The sequence below is a fragment of the Venturia canescens genome, chromosome 5 (genome assembly GCF_019457755.1).
Source record: "Venturia canescens isolate UGA chromosome 5, ASM1945775v1, whole genome shotgun sequence".
Taxonomy (NCBI): Eukaryota; Metazoa; Arthropoda; class Insecta; order Hymenoptera; family Ichneumonidae; genus Venturia; species Venturia canescens.
Window position 1 is genome coordinate 5,155,238 of NC_057425.1, and position 15,935 is coordinate 5,171,172.

General features: G+C 36.9%; 2 protein-coding genes and 1 long non-coding RNA gene across 6 annotated transcripts; 1 reads left to right on the plus strand and 2 right to left on the minus strand.

The window, feature by feature from the left end:
* The first annotated feature begins 15 nt into the window (after positions 1-15).
* IntS10 (integrator complex subunit 10) lies at positions 16-3,374 on the plus strand. 2 transcript variants are annotated; one of them, XM_043419158.1, is made up of 9 exons: positions 16-186; positions 263-440; positions 552-619; positions 707-950; positions 1,206-1,713; positions 1,820-2,136; positions 2,228-2,392; positions 2,579-2,837; positions 3,008-3,374. In XM_043419158.1, exons 2-9 carry the CDS (start codon positions 285-287, stop codon positions 3,175-3,177), a joined length of 1,887 nt encoding a protein of 628 aa, XP_043275093.1. In that variant the 5' UTR covers positions 16-186; positions 263-284; the 3' UTR covers positions 3,178-3,374. The 2 variants fall into 2 exon arrangements, with proteins under 2 accessions (XP_043275093.1, XP_043275092.1); XM_043419157.1 differs by lacking the exon at positions 16-186 and having other exon boundaries at positions 210-440.
* Positions 3,375-3,537: 163 nt separating this feature from the next.
* Sec31 (secretory 31) lies at positions 3,538-11,576 on the minus strand. 3 transcript variants are annotated; one of them, XM_043419154.1, is made up of 15 exons: positions 11,428-11,576; positions 10,819-11,027; positions 9,906-10,228; positions 9,701-9,798; positions 9,299-9,544; positions 8,716-9,009; positions 8,262-8,630; positions 7,991-8,117; positions 7,482-7,787; positions 6,247-7,343; positions 5,721-5,816; positions 5,160-5,234; positions 4,571-4,825; positions 4,415-4,486; positions 3,538-4,216 (listed from the first exon to the last, which is right to left on the minus strand). In XM_043419154.1, exons 2-15 carry the CDS (start codon positions 11,019-11,021, stop codon positions 4,028-4,030), a joined length of 3,750 nt encoding a protein of 1,249 aa, XP_043275089.1. In that variant the 5' UTR covers positions 11,022-11,027; positions 11,428-11,576; the 3' UTR covers positions 3,538-4,027. The 3 variants fall into 3 exon arrangements, with proteins under 3 accessions (XP_043275089.1, XP_043275090.1, XP_043275091.1); XM_043419155.1 differs by having other exon boundaries at positions 11,449-11,467; XM_043419156.1 differs by lacking the exon at positions 5,721-5,816.
* A 3,681-nt stretch (positions 11,577-15,257) lies between these two features.
* On the minus strand, positions 15,258-15,515 carry LOC122411573 (uncharacterized). The gene is made up of 3 exons (XR_006261177.1): positions 15,502-15,515; positions 15,383-15,427; positions 15,258-15,289 (listed from the first exon to the last, which is right to left on the minus strand). It is a non-coding gene; the product is annotated as an uncharacterized lncRNA (long non-coding RNA).
* Between the last annotated feature and the right edge of the window lie 420 nt (positions 15,516-15,935).

The window sequence follows — 15,935 nt, forward strand, 5'->3', positions numbered from 1 at the left end:
CGTGAAATCAATTGAAGACGAATATATTTGAAAAATTTGCAAATACAAACTCAAATATTGAAGAAAAATAGTTCAGTTTTAACATCCTTTTCATGCTTCTTTTTGTATATATTGTTCACATTTCATTTTAGCAAATAAAAATGATCTCGTCGAAAGCAGCAGGTGACACATACATGTATATATCAAGTACGAACCTGTTTTATCATCTTTAAAGGTTAGGTTACTTGGCGAACGAAAAGTATAAATGTAAACAAAAGCACAGGTTTGACATAAGCGTGTCAAAAATGTTGGACAACGAGGCAAATTTATCGGAGAATCAATTGTCCAAAGAGGATTATTTGTTATTAAGAGCTAAGGAAGCTTTATCAACAGATCTCTACGCGGCTAAATCATGGCTTATTACAGCGAGAGCTTTGTTTCCTCACAGCGCTAAAGTCCAGGTTAGAATTTTTCATAACCGGCTCTATCTACCAATTAACTAAAAATGTGTAAATGAATTTACTGTGAAATTGCGAAAATTAAATCTCGTAATTACATTCTTTTTATTACAGTTCGAAGCCTATCGGATAGAAAAACTTTCCAAGAATGTGAAAGAAGCTGCAAAATGTTTTGGTGAAATGTACAATATTTCAATTGTTTTCAAATTTTTCGAATATGTAAGCAACCAAAATTCAATGTATTGACTCCTTTCTAACATACTCAACAGATTTCAAAATTTCCCTGAGGATCGTGAGATTTGGGCAGAAATTGAAGCTGTCACTGCTTGTTTACGTTCTGATCAAAGCGATCCTGACTCCGACATGTTGTGTGAAATGTTCCAACACATACCACAAGATCTGCAGCATAGACTGTTGATTATGACCGCTGACCATAGCGAGGACACTATGGAACATTGTAAATTACTACTTTTGCTGTTACGAAGATTCCCTCAAACAATTGCAACGCATGGAGTAAGGTTTTTTGTTGAAAATTATATTCTTCAGGAGCGTTCTGGTTCCTAAATGCGAACCAGAAATCACAATTAGCAAAAATGAACGATTTTTAATAAACATTTTCCCTCTTTTCATCAGTCAGTTCTCAAAAGATACTTTTTTGGAAAGTCCCTTAGCTGAGTGAATTAAGTTTGAGTGTGACATTCTATGCAATTGAAACTTCACATAATTGCTGCAAAAATGATAATATTCAATGTAAATGGTTATTTTCAGCCACGTCTTGTGGAAACTCTCTTAACTGCAGAAAAACACAGTCATCCAGGACAAACGATAAATGATTTCAGGCGATTACTAGCCTGTGATGCATTGCCTCTTCTTGGTACGGCTCCCGTTGAACTCAATCCCAGACTAGCACTGAGGTTGCTGTGCAAAGCTGTTGAATTCTATTTGGCATATATACAACATCCTCCAGACTTTCAAATTTCACAACCTTGGGAAAGGTTGTTCCAGGTAATAGAATCAGTTGGGAAGAAATTAGGATGGGAATTGAGCGTTCTATTTGCATCTCCGTGGAATCAAGATCTCTACAGCGAAAAACTCCACAAATATGCAGCTGCCCATTCTACTGCTCTCGGTGAAGAGGTCGTCGCCAGACAACTGCTCGTTTGTACCACAATTGTTCTTCTCAGAGTGCTCAATGATCACAACGCTTTGATTAACAATTCTGACGTTGGGTATTGTCTGGTCGAAGCCTTTGGTGGACTTTGTCTCACATCTGCCGGTACGCTCTTACTTTTTATTTGACTTTGAACTTTTCTAATTCAGAGAACTATTTCAAGGTAAAAAATCAATCTTATAACTTTTTTGAAAACTTTGTTATTCTGTAGAGCCAAAACTAAAAAAACGGAAAAGAGAGGAACCTTCGGGGGTAATATTAACAAGCGACAGTGAATACTGCGGCAGTGGATTGTCTCTGGCAGTTTCTCTATGGGATTTGCTTCACAGTACAGATTATTTGCAACGCGAATTTGCGAAAATGAATCAACAGATGCGTTTGGACAATTGGATGAAATCTTTTCGGACTGATGTTTCGGTGTACAAGGGTCTTCACGTCGATGCCTTGAATCGCTTCGGTCATGAGGGCGGACTTTTAGTCACGCAACTGAGAATAGCCAGTACGTTTTATGCAGTCAAAGATTACAAGGTATTCCACACTGTTGGTAGAACAAAAGTCGACGATAATGAATTGTCTTCTTTACACATGTAACTCCGAAATTAACGGTTTTCATTTTCAGAGCATGTTGGATTATATCGTTATGGTTGCTAACAATTTACCAGCAACTCGGGGCAAAGTTTCGAACAATCTTACGGTGCCTGGCGTACGGCACTTACACTATTTGCGTCTGGCCAGATTTCCTATTTTACAGTATTGCTGTCGATTGCTTTTGGAGGTCATAAAGGTAATTCGAGTGACACTTCGAATAGGATTCACATGGTGAATCGGGAAAAAATTCGACAATATTGGATTGCGTCACGGTTTTACACGTCTCGTAACAGTTTGACGTTTACTTCGGGGTTTTATAAGGCTCTATTTTGTACTATTTTGATATTTCACTTCCAAAAATGTAGAATTCTTCATGTTTCAGACAAAATTCTCACTATCTGGTGATGTTGGAGATTGGGCAGTTGGGAACGCTCTCGTTTTATTACAAATCGATTGGCCTCAAAATGCGGACATACTGAATGGAATTACCGAAAGGATCATCAACACTGAAACATTTCGGTATCCCCTTTTTCAAACATACGTAATTGCCATTGATATACTCGAAGAACTCACGTATTTGTGGACTGAACACGGAGGTGGTGTCGCTTTAGAAATTGCTCTCAGCTCCGAAGTTTTACAAAGTAAGTAATTTTTCTTTTAATCAAGTGCCTCATGAATCGCTTTTTGATTTACTTGCGAATCTCTTGAAGTTTCGATACTAAATAATCGAATATTTTCGTATAGATATTCAAATATACTTATTTTCTTCATATATTTTCATAATTTATATAATTTTTGTGAATTATTTAAGGGAGTAGCCGAATAACGACACGAGGAGCGGACAAAGGAGTTCGAGAAGAAGTTAAACAGGTGATGAGACGTCAGGTAGCCCGAGATGGTGTCGACCCGATAGACGAGCTTATACAGAGATTTATCGTTAACGAGAAAGCGGCGTTGTTGCACAGTTTGATGAGTAAATGATAAAGATTGTAAGTCTAGAATTAACAACTACGAATATGTTCGTGTTTACGTATTTTTTTATTGTTGGAGACTCCTGTCGACTCTCAAAACATCTGAATGGATGTCGAATGAGAACAATCAACAAGCATTTGTAATTATGTAAATGTAATTCGAATACATCGTATAAAACCTTTTACATAATAAATAACATAATCAAATTTGTTAAATTGATTCTTCAAGCTTCGAAATAACATCGGGGGGGTTAACAAAATTGTGGAGAAGCAGTTTTTTACGGCAATGCAGAATGATCGAGAAATATGAATTATCCAATAACCTGAATTCATGAAAAACGAATAAAAAACTCAAATAAAACTCACATCATTGATGCTTAATAGACAATTTATTTATACTTTATAAAATTACTTTGGCTTTACATACCTACACACGCCTTTATTCCCTCATCCTGATAAGCGATTGATTTTATCATTCCCAATATTCAGATCATACTTTTCGTGTTCTGAGTTTGGTTAAACAATTCTAAACTGATCGATGCTTATTATTTTTTGTCCCTAATTTCTTTTTGGTTATTTTGCAATTTAATCAAATGATGACAATCCTTTTCTGTTTTTCTATGCTCAAATAAATGTTTTAGCAACAAGAATATAAGATTCTTGGGGAAAAAAACGTTCGGCACATCAGCAATTACCCATTTCTCGTAATTCTTCTCGATAAATGTTATCCTCGTTATTCAAAGGTCAACTGCGTTCTTGTATACTTTTTCATATACATGGATATTTGATTTGTTTGTTTTCTTTATTAATCTGGAGGTCGTACTGTCACTTCGGAGAACTTCCATTTTTCGAACATCCGTTTACGTGATGTATACACTCAATTGAAGAGCACTCTGGAGCAATACCTTAACACCGGGCATGAATGATGCGATTCTACTGAAATCTGGGCCTGAAACCAACTGCGTGTGTACTCCAAGACCATTCGTATAATCACCACTCTGGACCATCTGTGCTATTTGATGTAAGCCTTGAAGAGTATTTGGCGTTAGCTGAAAAACGAGAACGAACGATTCAAGCATTTTCATCACTTGGTCGCAAAACTGGCTGATGCATTTTGTGTCACTGACATCTCAGTTTTCAGTTGTACGTTTTTTATTCTCTATTGCAAATTTACAGCAAAGAGTGCTAAAGATTGTTCCAAGAAATCGAGAAATTAAAAAAAAAAAATCAAATTGATGGAAACTTACTGAATTCTCTCTGAGACAATCGTATAATACTTCCAGCTTTCTCTGTACGTCCTCAATTTTTCGCTTTGTTTGCTGAAATAAAAAAAAAAAAATCATTTATAAAGTACGAATGATTTGCATCGTGTGTCATAATTTCTTAGGAAGAGGCATTTGTACCGGATTTTTGGCAGTCTCGTAGCACTGATGTCTCAGTTCGTCAAACACCGTTTTAAGATGAACATGTTCTTCTGGAATCGGAGCTTTCGGTTTCTCAGGCTCAGCAACTCTCGCCTGTTCGATTGGCTGTTGATGTTGCTGCTGGGGCTCGTATGGCTTATTGAATTGCATTCCCGAATGTGGAACTGTTTGATTGTATTGTTGCGGGTTGTAGGGCATTTGTGGATCACGGTAATACTGATCCTGTGGAGCAGTCTGAAAAAATATTGAGAATAATTCATTTTTAAGTGAAAATATAATTGCAAGCAATGCGAAAAAAAATCGAAATGTTCGATTTACTCAAAGTTCACTCCTTCTACAGTATTATAATTGACGTTAAAATGCGTTTTATTATGGAACTACGTGCTGAGAAATGCTAAATCATATCTCGAAAAGTAATGAACTAATTTACTTCCAACTTTGTGTGATCAGGTGAAAATTTTTCTCGAACAACTGTCGTTAGCATGTTCTACTTTTTCCAACTTATCATGATGATTCATTTTATTGTTGACACAATAGTTTCGAAAGAAATATGGCGATTGATTCTTACGTTATATTCCTGTTGTGGCATAGCTCCGTGCAAGGGATGTACAATAGGATTTTGTGACTGGAATTCCGTTTTCGCCTGGAAATAATTCAAAATGAGCATTAAAGAACGAGTTATTTTCGTAGGATCCTTTGCAATCGTTGGAAAATCACATTATATTACGTTTGATTAGTCTTGTGAAAAACGAAAGTAAAATCCGTCAATCTTTCAATCACAGTGTGCGATAGTTCTGTTGGCACATAAAAACTTGGAATAAAAAAAAATTTCTTGGGTCGAAAATGAAGACGAGAATCAATTCTCAATGAAAAGAATGGTGTGGAGATTGGACGAGATTTTTTAATAAAATTCAAAAACAAATAAAAAATGGATTTTTTAAGTGTTCTTTTCGTGGAACTTTATCTTATTCTTTCTTGTAATATTTTGGAATATTTCCAATATGCGTTCAGATCCAATGATATTATCAATGCTTACAAAAGGTTAATAGCACACAATCGAATGATTAAAACTTCGGAAAACAAAAAGTGTGCTACAAAATCCACTCGAATGATCGAAAACTCTGTCTACCTTAGAACTACCATTCTTCGAATGCTTTGCTTTCCATTTCCTTGTTCCGGCGTGTTCCGCCGACATTTCATTTTTGTTGCACAGTGCCAGAACTGGCTACATCATTCGTACATACAGGTATCAGTGTGATATTTATTGAATTCATCTAAACTTTATTATTTTACTGATTTTATTTTCACGAGGCGAGCAAATTAATCCGAAACTGTCAAATTTTCATGTTCGAATTATGAAATTTTATTTAACACGATAAAACCCTAAAATCTGCGGTTTTAAATCCATTGTTTCGTATATTGATAGGAAACTGATTCTTTAGGAGAAAAATAGCATTTTTCCTCAATCGATTAATTCACTCGCTCATTCACTTCTCCACGTTCAATTACAAATAACGCTGGTCGTCAAAATGTTTGTTACACGAATACTCCTTAATTTTTAAAAAATCTCAAAACAGATACGGCAGCAATTCCGAATTTCTTAGACCAACGTTATTCAAAATGCGTCTACGAAGTGAAAAAAATAATGACTTTACTTGAGCTCTGCTGGCTTTTCCAATAGGCGGATCGTTCCATCCAGAAGGTTGTGGTCCAGGTTGATAAACATTTTCGTTATAATTTTGTAGCTGCTGAGTAGGTTGTGCTCGATTGGGATCGTAGAGTTGGGATTGGGTCGGTGGTAATTGAGGAGCTGGAATGGCGGGGGTCATGATGTTCGATGGATTATTTTTGAAGGCATCATTCTCGAGAGGGTTGTACATAGTGTTCTGGGGTTGATTGGGATAACCAGAGGCAGAGATGGGAGCTTGGGGTTGGTAAGAATTTTGGGAAGGATAAGCGGAAACGGGAGGAACAGGATTATACATGGAAGTTTGATTCTGATAACCGGGATAAGAAGGCGTTGATTTGACCGAAGGATCGAGAATGTATTTCGATCGGGACTGAGGTCCGACACTGGGAGGCCTCGAGCCCCCGAGGCTCGTTCCCGTGGTTGGCAGCGGGGGTGGCACTTGGGCAGAAATTTGTCCGTAAGAATTCATTCCGGAATATTGATCCTGAATTGTTGGCTGTTGCTGAATCGGCGGCAAGCCAATGTTCGGAGTTTGTTGTGCATTCATTTGATTCATCATTGTACTACCACCATAAGCACTTTTCATCGGTGCTGTGTTCCAACTCTGCCCGGTCACCTGACCATAGGCGTTGTTGTCATAAGATTTTCTCGGAGCATTCTGCTCGTAATAATTTTGAGTCACTGGTGCCTTGGGCGCAACGTGCTGATTGTTCACTTGCTGTGTGTATCCCAAAGCTCTGCAAAGACGATCGCGCAGCATCGATATTCTCTCCTCTTGACTATTTCCCAAATAATTCAAAGCTGCTTCCAAATTTCCCTCGGTTGATAATATCTCTGCGTAATTCGATAGCACCGACGCTATGTTGCCGTCTATTGGTGCTTCCTTCAATCCTCTCAATTCTAATGCTTTTTGCATTATCATCACTAACTCCACCGTCTCTTGGATTCCTGACTCCGAAACTTCAATCATTTTGTTCAAATTTCCTGAACTTATATAACATATTTGAGCTTCTTTCTTCAAATTTGGATCGTCGCACGATGCTAAACGATCGCCCAGCATGTCTGCAATTTCGATTCAAAGCTTTCTTCAATCATTTCATTAGCTTAGTTATTAATAATTGTTTATTCCTATTTTATTATGAAGTTCGAACTCAAGAACCACTAATGAAACTGATAAAAAAGCAAAATATCGAGCATTACCGCACAAAAGGGAACGTTCCTCGGGCTGAGAGTGCGTGAATATTCCTACGAGTGTTTCTTTCCAGCACGTAATATCGCAATTCTTCACGATGTCACTCCAATTCTCACTAACTAGTGAATTTATTAGAGAATTTAAGGCCCCGCTGTGCTCGGCGAAGTATTTGTACTGCGTACGAGCGAGCAAATCTGGACCGCCAGCCATCGACAGAATAATCGCATCGGCGTATCTTTTCGTCGAGAAACAAAGCGATACCGCAGCTTCGATGTTTCCGACCAAAATGGCTTGTGTTATGAGTCCATCTTCGTCTGAAAAACAATGATTAACAGTGAATTTAAAAAAATAGACAAAAAAATTCATGAAAGAATCATTTTCGTTCACGTGCATCAAAATTTGCACAGTTGAAATGGCACTTTTGTTTTTAGTTAACTTCGTAAAACCCCCAAACAATATTTCCAGGAATTAATGTTTTTGTTGTTCAAAATGATAAAATAATTAGTAACAGAATTACCGTTTGATGTATTAATTTTGAAATTGCTATCTAAAACTTTAGTAGTCGCTAATCTCTTCTTATCTTGTTCCTGTTGAGCGATTGCGTCGAAAGTAGCACTGCCATCGAGAACATTTCCATTCTGAATCTGAACAAAAATTTATGAACTAATTAATTTCTAAAATACGTTGCAAAGTGAATCCATCATTCGACGAGAAGAGAGCAACATCGAAATAATTAACCTGCCCAAAAATCATTGCATTCTTATTATCAAGCAACAAATTCTTCTCACGTTATCTATTTTAGCGATGCCGTCCGCAAGAGCATCGATATCTTCCTGCGGCACGAATTGTCTAAGATTTTGATTCATAGCATCCAAGTCGTAGCCCAACAATTGTATCAATCCTTTCGTAACATCGTCGCTAAAGTAGGCTTCAACGCAATTCCAAACTTTCTTTTTGTGTTCGCTTTCCGCCACGTTCGCTTTGCCTTTACAATAGTCGATGAATTGACCGCTCTTAAGGGCTTCTTCGAGGTCATTCGAGCGTTTTATCAATTCGGGGTTCGTAATTACTTGCGAAACTATGACTTTGCGATTCGGACAGTTGTTGGAATTCGGATCGGCCGGTTCGTTCTCGAATATCGTAAGTTTTCCACCAAACTGATAATAAAAATAATAATCGCGATGAAATTTGCAACTAGATTCCTTTGATTTTTGGTAAATGAAGTGTCAAGGTTTCACTTACACCGAAAGACGCTCCGAATGGACGTTTCAGCCATTTCGGAGCTTTTTTCAACGCCACCGCTGGTTCTGATTGCACTGTCGTCGGAGGTTGCGTAAATGGATCCATCCCAGGAAACGAATCCACTATCTTGTTCGAAGTTTCGATCGTACCCTGTTGCTGACCACCCAACAACGAATAAACAACCGCGTGCCCGTCAAAACTGCTCCCAACAACCAAACCCGGATTTCGGGGGCACCACGAAACATCAAAGTTCCATTGATTCGTCTGTGCTAGTTCGCACACGATCTCACCGTTCTGTAAGCAGGTTTGAAATCGAATAAATAATCACAGTGATTTCTTTGTTCAAACTTCGTTTAAAATATCAGAATTCCAAGAAAGAAAATCTATCAAAATATGAAAAATAGGAAGACCTCAGAATGCAAAAGCAAAAATAACGAAATTGTGCCATGCAGCAATAAATTAACGGTGTTTTATGATTTTATGAAAAAAACGTTCAATTCTGTAATACTGTGAATTGGTTAAACATTTTTTCAATCAAATTCGATTCTCGTGCTTCGAAAAAGGAATCAAACAGTGAACCTACCGGCGCGTCAGAATTCGGATTCCAGCAGAGGATTCTGTTGTCCTTAGCACAACTCAACAACAAATCGGGATCATGAGGATTCCAAGCTATCGATAAAACTCCACGTTGGTGACCTTGGAGTGTCTTAAGAGCCGAAGTTGCAAATCGCAAGTCCCACAATTCGATTACTGGTGACTGATCGTCCTCGGATGCGAGGCAAAGTTGCGTCGCTACGTCCGGATGCCACTGGACTACTTTCCATCTGATCTGATCACAAGGAAAATTATTCCAAATTTTGCCATACCATATTTTGTGATTCAAATCGATTTTACATCTTAAGAAATTAATTTACCATAAAAAATGGAAAATCATTTCACTACTTTTTGATTTATTTTCATAACAAGTTTGAGTGGAACAACGTACTTTAGAATTGGCGTCGGTGAGCTTGATTATTGGCTCGTTTTTTCGTAAATCCCAAATGACACAACGTTGGGAAAATGTCGATGCAAGAATATGCTGAACTGTGGACAGTCAAAAAATCAAACGTTAATGAGTTTTTAATGATTCACTAATGTTCAACTGAATTTTCAATCACAAATGTTCTCAAATTAGCAAAGCTGCGGCAGACCTTGTTTGTTCCATTGAATATACTGCACATCTTCCGGTGGTTGACTCCTAGTTCCAGGTGTCATTGGAGTATTTGTATTTACAATATCCCAAATATATATCTCGCTCTCGCTAGCTCCGGAGGCAAGGAGATTTGATTGGAACGGATTGATATCGAGAGCTCTGACTGGACCGGTGTGTCTGTCGGGGCTACTTATCAGACAATCCGACTCTTTTGCTAGCATTTTTGCTGCTGAATATATTTTTACTGTTCCATAGTCACATCCTCCTACTAAAATACCAGCTGGACTCGTGTTATGAGCTCCCCATATTACTTTATGAAACCTGAAACATGAAAAATGGTACATTTAGTTTTTATTGTTCATAGGAACTCATTGAAATACAAATTTTTTTATATGCTAGAGAATTCTCACGTTATCTGACATTAAATTTTTGAGATGAACAAGTTCAATCGAGTTTCGGGGATCAAAAGTCAATATTGGATTTCTTGACATCCAAGATCTTTCAATGACAAAAGACATTCTTTTCACACACCCAATAAAGGTTTGATATCAAAAGTCGTTTCTGAATTTATCGACTTTCAGCATATTTGAGATTCAGAATAAATCTATAGTTATTGAAAGAATTCTCTGTTTTTTTGTGGAGAAAGAAGAATTTCTATTCAATGAAAGGAAAAGGACTCAAAACATAACAAAGTTTTGCATAAAGGTCAAGAATTTCTATGTAACAATTTGAGGTTGTCTTTGTGTACACATCTAAGACCAGTAAATGTAGCGTAAATCATCAGCATTGATATTATTTTCTTACAATGAAAAAATCCTTGTTTATTCGATTCCATAATTTGCTTCCAATTGTACAGGCACTTTTGTCCCCTCATTATACTTTTGTCAATAAAATATATTTGAAAAGAATACCTGTGATCGCTTGGTACACTGGCTTTAATTTCCATGTCATATCCAGGCTGTTGGAGGCTCAGCGAGTACAAATCCAAGCTGGCAGATGTATTGAAACTTGCATCGAGCTGTTGTGCCGCAGTGCCAGCAGCCAAAAGAATGGGGTGCTGTGCTTGTGGGGACCATGCCACGTTCACAGTCTTCACCAACTCCTTCACTTTCATTTTGGACTGTAATGATTTAATAGCACAATAGCTTAAACTTTCAAAATCGACCAAAAATCGAAACAATAATGTTTTGAACTTTGTTGTGTATTTTGAATAATTTTTAGAGTCCAGAGATAAATGAAACAGAAGTCTATTATAACGGGTTGAATCTCGATGAGTAGATTAGATTTCAACAACTTCGTGTTATATAATTTTATTCTTATATGCGGAATATAAGTGACGTGACTTGAAAATGCAGAAATATCATTTTTTCTCCCCAGTATGTTCAATCTGCCTGGGAGATCCCAAGAGATCAACGCACTCGCCGACCGACCTCGTTTCTTGTTCACTATATCACTAAATGATTTTTTCTCTTTTTTTTATTTCAATTGATCCGTTTTCGCTTAATTGAAGATTTACTCACTCGGATTTATTAAATGCTCACTTCTGACAATTAAAACTTGCGGAACAATATGAGAAATGTCACACGCAAAACACACTCCAAGTCAAGCCGTCACCACTTCCAACGTGGCGAGCCACGGACTCAACGATGTCCTGCCATCTCACGGCTTATTTTAAACCTCCGTGAACTAACATCGCTTATTTTGGATTTCTAACTTTTTCTAATCTTTATTAGGCTCTTGTATTATGATTGATTGTCGGATAGAAATCGACGCTTTTCAGAAATTGGTTGATTAGAAAAATGAGAAACCAAAATCTACGTAAGGTTAGCCTATTTAACTAAATATTAAGATATTATGAATTGAATTTTCAAACGTCTATAATATAGTTTGTCAGACTCGAACTTTTATGCAAAAAGTTCGTCGATCTACACGTCGATTAGAAAAATATGAAGAAATCTATTCGTGAAACGTCAGCCGATTTTTTCTGAATTATAAAAGTAATTATATATTTCCCGAAGCCTAATCAAAGCGTGATTGTTCATCAGTTACAAATGTTTAAAATTAAATATAAATTTTATAAAATAAAGTTAGACCAAAATGATGTCCACTTATAACGATTTCTCCCACTTAAAACAAAAATCGTAATGAATTCGCAATGAATTTTCTGGTGTGCTTACATTCGAGGAGAGCCTCTATCTGTGTAGAGTAGTGGAGTGGGGATCGAGGGTGGTGGAAATTGTCCGAAAAAAACCAAGAACCTAGCCTAACGTCAGGGTCTAGTTCCAAATGTTGAGCACAGATGTCGTTCCAATCGTTTTCGTCGAGAAAAAGAGATTCGCCAACGGAGGTTCTCAACTTTGTTGACAATCGAGTGTCTTATAAGGAAATTCATCTTACTGTGCTGGATCTTGAAAATGAATTTAGGATTTTTAGGAATTAATTTCACCTCTTGAATATGGGAGTGGGCAGTTAATTTTTTGTGACGGTTTATACTTCAATGTGATGAACTACAAAATGTCATTTTTTCGACCCAGGTTGTGGGGGTGAAGTAACCTTCCTTTTGATTGTCTCGTGAACGGCACTTTTTTTACATCTCTACTAGAAAAATTTCTATCAAAAATGCAATTCTATTATAAACATCCATACCAAAATCCATTTATACTCAACAAATCAAGTCTCATAATATTTCTACCATGACCAAATACTAAAAAGGCTCTATCGGCCGATTTTGTCATCGTCCTGCGTAGACTGACCGAGCCTTTTTTAATCGGTCAAACTGTGTCTAAGAATTTCGATTTCGAAAATTCCAAGTGAGGTTAGTCGATTGATTCATGCTCTTAATTTTCTCAGATAGTCTAAGAATACATATTTTGTTAATTTCTTATCAAAATGGTGATATACTGTCCGTGTGATATTTGTCGTGTGACTTTTTCTCTGTGTTATTTTGTCGGCGTTCTTTTGTCGTGTGATTTACAATCATTGAACCGGTGAGAGGTAGCCAATGAAGGACAAGAAAGGTTTCAATCAACAAGGCGTGTTGTTACGTCCTCGGGAGCTTATCGAATGAGTTGGAGGTACGACTTCTCTTTCGGGTCAAGAAAATTAAGGGAATTGCTGTACTGCATGCTACTCAAATGAGTGCTAAATTTTAAAAACGCTTTTAGACCAAGTTTAACGTACCGATTAAATGTATTGTTAGTGGATTTGTATTACAGCATATCTCATTAAGATGTAAAAATATTAAAAACGCTAGTTTTGCAAAACCATCAACTGATAAATGCAAATTCCCACGCTGACACATTTTCACTGGTATTTTTCAAATAATTATCTGCGTTTTTTCATCGATTTTATTGCAACAAGTCTCATTTTGTTCGTCAACTGATCCTCTATGAATCCACCGTGTACTTGTTTTTTTAACTTGATCGTTTCACTGTTGCAGCTAATCGTTCATTAAGTGAAAAAACTTTTTTATTAATAATTTCTCTCAGGAATGAGTTTAAAGGAAAATCTACGTGGTGAATTCGTAGAGGATCAGTTGAGGAACAAAATGAGACTTGGTGCAATTAAATCGGTTATAAAATACAGATGATTCTTTGAAAAATACCTGTGAAAATGTGTCATCATGGAAATTTGCATCCATCAGTTGATAGTTTTGCAAAACTATCATTTTAAATATTTTTTCACGTTAATAAGATATGCTTGAATACATATCTACTAACAATAAGTTTAATCGGTACGTTGAACTTGGTCTAAAAGCGTTTTGAAAATTTAGCACTCATTTGACTAGCATGCAGTACAGAAATTGAATATCTGCGACACGGTTTGATCAATAAAAAAAGCCCCTGTCAGTGTATTTTTGCCATCTTTCCGCGTCCGCTGACAGAGCCTTTTTTTGATTAGTCAAACGACAGCGGAGAATTTTCATTTCGAAAATTCGAGGTGAGGTTAGTCGACTGATCCAGGCTCTTAAGTCCTTTACCCAGGGACAGAAGTCTCGTCTCTTGATATGGATAGAATGTCGGGGCCGATGGTCCGAGAAGTCGTGAATGATGAGACATAACAAGGAATTTTTATAAGAAAAGGTTTTATTACTCATGTCGGTTATTTTTTCTTCTGGTTTATTATTTTCTACTAAAGTTGCACAATGTCGATTTCGAGTTCACGCACCAACGCGTATAATATTTAATACAATTTAAACTCTCTTGTATTTATTTCGGCGGATGAGGTGCAGATTCAGGTTCGGAGTTACTCGTCGTACAAAATTAGTTGAGAGAAAAGTTCACCAAAGGAGCTTGCGAGCTTCAACGAAGTTCACTATTGGACTGTGGTGACTTGGACTAAGTCTATCCGGGATGTTCGCCGTTCCGGCCGCGAAAATATTTGTAAAAAAATATTTTCAACTGACGCGGATGAGGAACATTAGGACTTTTGAACGGTAGTTATTTATTTACTGGGACGGTCGTTGTGGTGCGTCGATAAAATGAAAAAATAAAATAATATACTGAACTTTTATTAAACACTAAATAACAATAATTTATTCAGAAAAACATGTGACGTTAGAATATTTTGGAAATCAGTTGAATCACTTGTTTCCTTCGTTCACATAGACGTAGCCGAGCGATCGATCTGCCAATCACTCATTTTCCAATCCAGATTCCATATATTTCGTCCGTCCAAAAGAACCTCTTGATTTTACTTTGATGCTTTCTATAAATGAAAAATAAATCAGACGTTTATTCTCAATAATAATCATCGCGAGCACTCATATGGGCCATGTGCAAGCATTTTATTTCAATTAGTAAAAAATGGGAGATGTCATCTCCGTAAAATATTCAGAAGGGGTTAGGAAAATCTCGAAGAGACTGTTTCATTTCATCGCCGTCTATATAGGTGATGAGATATTTTCTTTTTTAATCATTGATACAAATTTATGAATTCCGTTGCATTGAATATTTACCTTATTTCCTTCTAACCCGGAAGCGATGGATTCCATTGTCTAGAAATAAAAAAAGATTTCATTGCAATAAAATTTACGCTTCATTTGTCTTAAGAGGTGTCTTACTAAAAACAAAGTTTACCTCTCCAGTCAAGGTGCTGGCCAAATTTGTTCCGAATTTCGCCTCCTGTGGATTAGAAAACAAAACTTTCTATCGTGTGTCAACTGCATTTTTATTCCTCACGTCCAGTGATGACTAAAAAGTTAACTTGGTATATTTTTTTGTTGCGAAAATGTAGAGCCCGAAACTATCTTAATAATATTCCGAACGAAGTAATTGCAGATCTATTGTCTCACAGGTTTTCGTAGAAATTCCGATAAGTGGTAAAGCCTCTAGAAATACTCACCTTTGCACCTTGCCTTACGAAGTCTCCAGCACCGATTTCCTGTGCATGAAGAAAAACACTGGTCATTGACAGTCATCGTTAATCACAAAAAAAAAACATATTTAGATATTTATTATTTTATTGAATATTTACCGAACCACCGATTGCGTCCAGCCCACTAGCAATGAGATTCGCTTTCTAGAGATAAGAAAAAATAGGTAAATAGCAAATTTGAATAATTCTTCATGGGGGTTTTCCTACTAAATATTTACCAGTGAAACCGCTCCACCAGACGCATCTAGTGCGGTCTTTGCGGCCTGTTGTCCAGAAAAAACTCATTATACTCTCGAACGTATTTTTTTATTAACTCGATAGCCATCTAGAAAAGTCTTAGAAAAATGTTGATCAAAGTTTTGAAAAATCCCTTGAAATACTCACGGCTCCAGTTACTCTTATGGCGGTAGCGAGACGTTGCTTGGTCTGTGGATGAACAAGGAACGTGTGTCACTTCGATATAAATTGACATTTTGTCTGTACCTCACGAGCTGTTATTCAAAAGTACTCACCTCTTTATCGACAGTAGCAGTTGCTTCTGATACGGAGTCTTGGATCTAGAGATGAGAAAAAGCAATCGGATCATCGTCAATCGAAAGCGCAGTTCCAGCAGACTTATGTGCTTTCTCAAAGCTTTGATTTTTTTTTGTTT

Bases quoted from the DNA above. Each gene is read 5' to 3' on its own strand.
- IntS10 (XM_043419158.1), top strand. From the start codon at position 285: ATGTTGGACAACGAGGCAAATTTATCGGAGAATCAATTGTCCAAAGAG. The intron at 441-551 runs GTTAGAATTTTT...TTTTTATTACAG, and splicing joins CTCACAGCGCTAAAGTCCAG to TTCGAAGCCTATCGGATAGA. The intron at 2,137-2,227 runs GTATTCCACACT...TTTCATTTTCAG, and splicing joins ATGCAGTCAAAGATTACAAG to AGCATGTTGGATTATATCGT.
- Sec31 (XM_043419154.1), bottom strand. From the start codon at position 11,021: ATGAAAGTGAAGGAGTTGGTGAAGACTGTGAACGTGGCATGGTCCCCA. The intron at 7,344-7,481 runs GTAATGCTCGAT...TCGAAATTGCAG, and splicing joins GGAACGTTCCCTTTTGTGCG to ACATGCTGGGCGATCGTTTA. The intron at 5,235-5,720 runs GTAGACAGAGTT...AATTATTTCCAG, and splicing joins CGAAGAATGGTAGTTCTAAG to GCGAAAACGGAATTCCAGTC.